Source organism: Halyomorpha halys, unplaced genomic scaffold (assembly GCF_000696795.3).
Source record: "Halyomorpha halys isolate HHAL.00 unplaced genomic scaffold, Hhal_1.1 Scaffold2035.1, whole genome shotgun sequence".
Taxonomy (NCBI): domain Eukaryota; kingdom Metazoa; phylum Arthropoda; class Insecta; order Hemiptera; family Pentatomidae; genus Halyomorpha; species Halyomorpha halys.
In genome coordinates, this window is record NW_027106422.1 from 2,054 (window position 1) to 10,582 (window position 8,529).

General features: G+C 33.0%; 1 protein-coding gene across 1 annotated transcript; it reads right to left on the minus strand.

Annotated features, from left to right (window-relative positions):
• Positions 1 to 4,146: 4,146 nt before the first annotated feature.
• Positions 4,147 to 8,471, minus strand: LOC136795044 (zinc finger protein 26-like). Its single transcript, XM_067044787.1, has 2 exons — positions 8,062 to 8,471; positions 4,147 to 7,118 (listed from the first exon to the last, which is right to left on the minus strand). The coding sequence occupies exon 2, from the start codon at positions 7,021 to 7,023 to the stop codon at positions 5,503 to 5,505; it is 1,521 nt and encodes a 506-aa protein (XP_066900888.1). The 5' UTR covers positions 7,024 to 7,118; positions 8,062 to 8,471; the 3' UTR covers positions 4,147 to 5,502.
• Between the last annotated feature and the right edge of the window lie 58 nt (positions 8,472 to 8,529).

Sequence of the window (8,529 nt, forward strand, 5' to 3'; positions counted from 1 at the left end):
GGAATCTAACCGCCAATAGACATAATGTACTTGAGCTCCTGGAATCTAACCGCCAATAGACATAATGTACTTCTACATTTATCTCAGATATTTGCCTATTTTAATATTAGACAAGAGATTGGATGATCCTTTCAGTTTAGCTGCCTATATATTATAAACAACCTTACCCTTCTTGAGGGTTAGGGAACAAGTAGGTAAATTTTATAGCTGTTCCCAACTTACCAGTTGCCATCTTTGTTTCAATCTGACAGGTACTCCTCCTTCACTATTTATATCCTTAATATTTCTTTTTACTTGTTACTATAGTTCACCTTTGCCATATTTACTAGTTCTAATGAGTATTTTTCTGCAATTTATTATTCTAGTCCAGTATTTAGAATTCTATCACACCTGGCTGTATTTATTAATAACTAGTTTCAAGTCCACCTATATGCATACTTCCTTAAATTATTTCTTTTCATATATTTTAAAAATAAAACAATTTTTTTTAACATAATTTTGTATATTCTCTGTATACTTATTTTAATATTCTGTCGATTCTTCCAATGTTAGTATCTTGTTATCATTTAGCCCTGCAAAGTGGGGGGAAACATTGGTCAGAAATAGTTTTCTTTTACTATTTTGATACCTTTATTGACCGCCACTCAGACTATCTTCTTCCAATCTAATTTTTATAACATGAATTTTACAATAGCTGTTTGTGGAATTCATTGTTTATAAAGTTTATAGTAGTGTTAAAGCAACTGTTATTAAAATGTGTTGAGTGATGCTCTTATTAAAGCCTTATTGCCTGCCTCATGATCCTTCTAGCTTTACCATACTAATCCTTTAGGCATTTAATGCCAAGTCATGTTAAAGATTGGCCATAAGAACCATACAGCTCACCTTATCACTCCACAGTAGTTCATAATTAGCAACAAGGGATCATCATAAGTTAATGAAACTAATCTTTTTTGAGTCAATCACTACATTACATCATAAGTAACAATGTAAATTGTAGAGTTGTTTTTCTTGTCAGCCATAGGAAGTGGTTAAGGAAATCCACCATTTAAGGAGGTTATTAAATATAATTAAAAAAAAAAGCCTCATTATTTCTATGTCATTGTGTTAATTCAATGGTTTTCTTCATATTAGAGTTAGATTTGGGTTCCAAAAATTTCCTCTCTACTCTCGTTTTCTTTAATTTTATAAAATATAAAAAAATTAAATGCACACAAAATAATATCCCAGACAAATTCTGTTAAGTTTTACATATATTTCGAAGTAAAACAATGAAATTGTGTATTTATTTATTTATTTTTTATGCAAAAGAGGATTTGCTATATTTTTCAAACTAAACTGTTTGTGGAGGAGTTCATTTACACTCTATTAACAGAAAATATAAATAATTCAAATAATAAATAGCAAAAGTGAATAACGATAGAATTAAACTTAGCTTTGGGGCTCCACTAAACCCGATTCCTCTTCTATCCAATCCTTGAGTGGAGCATCTGACCATTGCTAGAACTCCAATTATCCATTTTTATTTTACAATAAGTCTCTTGATCACTGCCGTTTCAACCTATGAGGTGGATTGTAGGGATGGGTGAAATTGAATAAGGATTGAAATAAAGGATTAGGATGATTAGAAAAGTTTATATGAAATTTGGTTGGTATGAGGTCAAGGACAAAAGGGATATAAAGGTCTTGATGTAATGTTCTGTTGGAAACATAATAGGGTGCATTGACTATAGTTCTAAAGGATTTTGGATTGAAATGATTGGATACGTTTGATGTTCGAAGATTTGCTGTTTCCCAAAGTTCAAGTCCGTAGGTCCAGATAGGTCTAAATTTAGTCTTATAAATTAGGAGTATGTTTTCTATTGAGATGAGAGGTTCTGTTGAGTAGTCGGTATAGTTGGCTGAATCGTCTGTTGAATTCTTGTCTTTTAAGTCTATTGTGTTCGTTCCCAGTGAGTCTTTTCCCTAAGATGAATCCAAGATATAACACTGTGTCGGATCTGGGTAAAGGAAAACTATTAAAAGTAACAGATGGACAGAAGCTGTAGCAGAGAGTGAAAGTCACATGCGTACATTTTGATTCCTTGACTTTTATCTGTCATTAATTCCACCATTGCTCAATCTGGGTGAGGTATGTTTAGAGATTGAATGAGGTTGTTACAGGATCAGGATGGGAGGATAGAATAGCTGTATCATCGGCAAATGTTGCCAGGAACATGTCAGGATTGATGGGAATGTCGGCAATGAAATGGATGTAGAGGACATGGCCGAAGACGCTGCCTTGGGGAACTTTAACTTGAAAATAAAATAATTATAGACATACTTAAATGGAAAATTTACAGGACACTACATATTACTCTGCATCTACATGTTACCCTCCATCTACATGTTACTCTGCATCTACATGTTACCCTGCACCTACATGTTACTCTGCACCTACATGTTACCCTCCATCTACATGTTACCCTGCACCTACATGTTACCCTGCACCTACATGTTACCCTGCACCTACATGTTACCCTGCACCTACATGTTACCCTGCACCTACATGTTACCCTCCATCTATTACTCTGCATCTACATGTTACTCTGCATCTACATGTTACCCTGCACCTACATGTTACTCTGCATCTACATGTTACCCTGCACCTACATGTTACTCTGCATCTACACATGTTACCCTGCACCTACATGTTACCCTGCACCTACATGTTACTCTGCATCTACATGTTACCCTGCACCTACATATTACTCTGCATCTACATGTTACCCTGCACCTACATGTTACTCTGCATCTACATGTTACTCTGCATCTACATGTTACCCTGCATCTACATGTTACTCTGCATCTACATGTTACCCTGCATCTACATGTTTGTGTTCAATGCCAACATTGTTTTAGAACTACCAACAGCTGAATATTTGTGATCTTTGAGTTTTATATGAATGGAAGAATTTCACTAACATAAAAATTTAAGTACATAGGTTGAATTCACACATTATGTTATCAAGTACCATTTCTATCAATTTGTTATCGTCTACCACCTACTTTGCTGATATTTCTGTTTTCCTTTCATATCACCTATCTTTATAGTGTTCGTTTTTATAATGTAAGTAGAATATAATAGGTGACATAAGTCAAAACAAAAGAACACACAAGCATGTGGATAAATCTTTCTTTGTTTACCCAGGATACACTCACATACACATCGATTTATTTTAGCTTTCTAATATATCAGGGTGTCTATATATGTTTTTGAAGGTCCAAAAAATAAAGGTTGCAAATGTTGTGCACCACCTAAAGTATAGGAGTATTAAGAGACAGACCCTAATATGTCAGAAATCTATCAAGTTAAAATAAATCAATATGCGTGCAAACCACTTTAAAATCGATATTTTAATTTTTTGTACTTTGGAAAACATAAAGAGAGCATAACATGTAATATCTGAAATTTAAAATAAAACAATAGCGTTATAAGTTTTTCCACTTCCAAAAAAATTTGTTTCCATGACTATGTGATTACTGAACACGTTTGGGCAAGGGTCTCAAAGTGCTTGGTTTAGAATTTGATTCCCACCTAGGTCAATAAATATGTAGTTTGTGTTGGCCCTGAGAAATGAATTGTTATTCATTCCTGCTTTCAAGATCCATAGGACCAAAATTGAGGACTTGAGCCCTAAAAAAAGTTTCGATGATGGTCACAGGTTATATCAGCGAAGCACAATTTTACCATAGGGCATATGTTACATCAGAAGAGAAGTATTCTGCTCTATATACTCCTTGAATACTAGAACCCAACCAATCAATATTTATACTCCATTATAGTATAAATATCCTCCCTCTCCCCCCCTCACTCCCTGATCAATATTTAAACTCCATCAAATTCGAAAAATCCTTTGTTGTACATTCCTTCTCCTTTTGAGATTCCTGGCCTATTTCCATCCATGATTGCCTCTCCCTGACTCCCTTAAAATATCAGCTATTTCTTAACCTTCTTAAATTCCAATCTTCAATTAAATGTAAAATGTATATGTAGACAATATGATTATTTGAATATGAACTATATCGTATTGAGATAAACAATAAAGAATCATTTACATTAATTTTTTTTTTTTTTATTCCTGGAAGACTTGGTCCCAGAGTGAAGATCATTTTTCATTTCACAAGTAATATATTAAAAAATAAATATAGAATAACTTAAAATTAATGTGGTAGAAAATGACATCTATTATCTCAAAAAATGTACTTTGTGTCAGTGTGTCCCAGGGAAGGGGCAGGTTGGTACAGGGTTAGGAGAACTTTAAAAGAGAAAAGAGCAGGTTGAGTCATAGATTAAAATTCATAATTTTTTTATCAATAATTGATTTTTTTAATTCAGATAATTTTTTCACAGGTACTTGCACATTTCACAGGTATGTTGCAATAAAAATACATAATTACTTATCAATATCAAATATAAGATAAATGTATAAATATAGAAACTTAAATCAAGTTCAGGAACAAAAATTGTAACTTCATTAAAGCAATATAAACCAATCTGCTTTGCAAGAAAGAAATATTTGGTTGATAAAACAATTTTTTTTCTTTGATATCTTGACATACTGCACAGTAAGATAACAGGTTCACATTAAATGGAAAATGTGATGCAGTGCACTTAGTTCCTTTTGGTCTCTTAGGGTTTGGTAATTTCAAAATTACATTGCTAACACAGGCAGAAAACGAAACTTTTACATTTGGGAACACAAACACTGATGAGCTTGTTTCTCAGTACAACTATGACACATATGAGTCAGGCTGGTCATATCATAATGGAGAATTGTTTTATTTTTAGCAAATTTCATGATAATAGAACAAAAAAAAAGAAAAACTTCATTACTGATATCGATATGAGGTATATTGATACACTTTTACAGTAGGTAGTAGTAGATTATCAACGTTCCCCATATTGTTCAAGGATATGATTATAGAAATATGAATTATTGAAAAGAAATGAACATTTGAAGTAGATATTAATAGATTAACAAAAAAATTCTCTAAAATGTAGCCATAACAGCTCTTTATGTTCAAAGATTCCTAAGATATGATTTTTCGTAAACCAGAATTTTTTCAAATATCGAGGAATCAATATTTTTAAAATTTATTTTGGTAAATACAATAAAAACTATCCCATGAATATAAACGTTATTAACATCTATAGTATATTCGTATATTTTATATATATATAATAAAAATTGCAAGCCAGGACAAAGAAGAACAACCATACCTGGCCTCCCTGAAAGGCCAAAGCTACATATATGTTTCTGTAAGGTCAGACTATTTTATCAAGAAGTCTATTTAATTCTTTCAATTCCTAAATTAGCAATTTTACTTTATCAAGGTTGATGGCAAATAGGCCCACTTGCAGGACCTGTACCCTCCATAATTACCATAATCAAGGTTGAACCAAGATATAACAATGTACAAGTAATCACATTTCAGACTTCAAAAAAATTTTCCATCAAACTAAATTTTTTCCTGGAATTTCTCACCTGTATGACGAGCTATTATATGTCTTTTCATATTTCCAGATCCTACTGATTTATAATCACAGTGAGGACATTGATGGGGCTTCTCACCTGTGTGACGGGCCATTATATGATTTTTCATTTTTCCAGAGCCTACTGATTTATAATCACAATAAGGACATTGATGGGACTTCTCACCTGTATGAAGGGCCATGATATGACTTTTCATACATTCAGATCGTACTGATTTATAATCACAGTAAGGACACACACATGGCTTCTCACCTATGTGACGATCCTTAATATGTTTCTTCATATCTCCAGATCTTACTGATTTATAATCACAGTGAGGACATTGATGGGACTTCTCACCTCCATGTCTGATCATAATATGTTCTTTCATACTTTTAGATTTTACTGATTTATAATCGCAGTCAGGACATTGATGGGGCTTTTCACCTGTGTGACGGGCCATAATATGACTTTTCATTCTTTCAGATCGCACTGATTTATAATCACAGTGGGGACATTGATTGGGCTTCTCACCCGTATGACGGGCCATGATGTGTTTTTTCATATCTCCAGCTCGGGCTGATTTATAATCACAGTCAGGACATTGATGGGACTTCTCATCTGCATGTTGGATCATAATATGTTCTTTCATACTTATAGATTTTATAGACTTATAATCACAGTGAGGACACTGATGGGGCTTCTCACCTGTGTGACGGGCCATTATATGATATTCCACACTTCTAGATTGTGCTGATTTATAATCACAGTGCGGACATTGATGTGGCTTCTCACCTGTATGACGGGCCATTATATGAATTTTTATATTTCCATATTTTACTGATTTATAATCACAGTAGGGACATTGACATGGCTTCTCACCCGTGTGACGAGCCATTATATGATTTTTCAGATGTGCAGATCGAGCAGATTTATAATCACAGTGAGGACATTGATAGGACTTCTCACCTGCATGATGGATTATAATATGTTCTTTCATACTTTTTGAGTTTACTGATTTATAATCACAGTGAGGACACTGATGGGGCTTTTCACCTGTGTGACGGGCCATAATATGACTTTTCATCCTTTCAGATCGCACTGATTTATAATCACAGTAAGGGCATTGATTGGGCTTCTCACCTGTATGACGGGCCATAATATGTTTTTTCATATCTCCAGCTCGAGCCGATTTATAATCACAATCAGGACATTGATGGGACTTTTCATCTGCATGTTGGATCATTATATGTTCTTTCATACTTATAGATTTTACAGACTGATAATCACAGTGGGGACAATGATGGGGCTTCTCACCTGTGTGACGGGCCATTATATGATATTCCACACTTCTAGACTGTGCTGATTTATAATCACAGTGTGGACATTGATGTGGCTTCTCACCTGTATGACGGGCCATTATATGAATTTTCATATTTCCATGTTTTACAGATTTATAATCACAGTGGGGACACTGATGGGACTTCTCACCTGTGTGATGAGCCATTATGTGATTTTTCAGATGTCCAGATTGGGATGATTCATAATCACAGTGAGAAGATTGATGTGACTTCTCTTCACTATGCCTATTATCCTTGGTATCTGTAAGCAATAAATTATCATATAAAAAATAAAAGTTATCATAAAAAACCTATTAAGTGGAAACCAATCAAATATTATTTTTTAATTGAAAATGTACAAAACAATATTTTGCAATGTTTTGCAACTAAAATATTTTATACAATAAATTACACAGGACTACCTGATTTTTCATCAATGAACATTATCCTCTTTTTGGGATTCATTTGGTAGTAATTAAAGTATCCTTTCACAAAAATGATTTATCACATCCCATTTTCAAGAACCCAATTCTTTATTCTATTGTGGCCCATATTGGTGGGACTTTTATACCCCACATTATTTTATATATTATGAAATATGTGCTAATCCAAAACAAGGGTTTTTTGACTTCTCTAAATAAACTTTGAGCAAATAAAAAATGCCATAGTGATGAACAAGGAACATAATTTTGAATACCCAAAAGAAATATTTCATCCAAAACTAAAGGAAGGTATATTAACAGACCTCAAACAAAGAAGCTTCTAGATGTTTCTTATTTTCATGAAACATAAAACAAAAAGGAACCGACAGTTTGAAGTGTTTTGAAAAAGTATTCAAATGATTTTTAGGCAACAGGATTGATGAAAACTTCATAAATATCATAGATATACTCTAGCAAACCAATAAAATATTAGTTACATTATGCTCCATTTCCCCCATCCTTAAAGGGCTTACAGCCCCCATACGAAAACCTCATCTCAATCATTTATTTAGGATTTTAGCTGAATCATCACAGCTATTAGGTTCTGTTTGATTTTTCAAAGTGAAATTGGGTATTAATAGAACTAAAAATTAGTCTAATTAAATTATATTTACTTTTATTATTTTGTAATGACATTATAGAAAATTAAGTTTGAAGAACATTACATTAAAATGATAAAGTCTAAAGAACTAATTACGATTAAAATAAATCATTATTTTTTACCTTTATCCAAAACATTTATCCCGACAGTCAGCCATCCTGACTGAGTACATTGCCCGAGTGAATATACTGCTACATCCAGCTTGAAAGCACACGGCACAGTTAATAGTAACTGGGGCCTCTAGGAGTGGGAGAAGAAGAACATAGCCTCACCTTTGAATGACTCCTCAACTGAATGACCCCTCTCTAAATTCTATTCCCTATGGTCAAACCTTCAGCTGTATCTTCTCATCAGCCAGTATTATATTGATATCAATAATATCAAATAATATATTAATAACAATGAATTATCGAATAGGTCAGATAATTAATCTGTAATACTCCATTACAAATTTATGGATGAATGAAAATCCTAATTTTAATTATATTATATCAAAAATTTTTTGAGACAAGGTAATATTTATTAAATAAATCAATTTTATATCCAAATCAGTCTCAACACTTTATTTATTCATTTGTCCAACGTTTCGG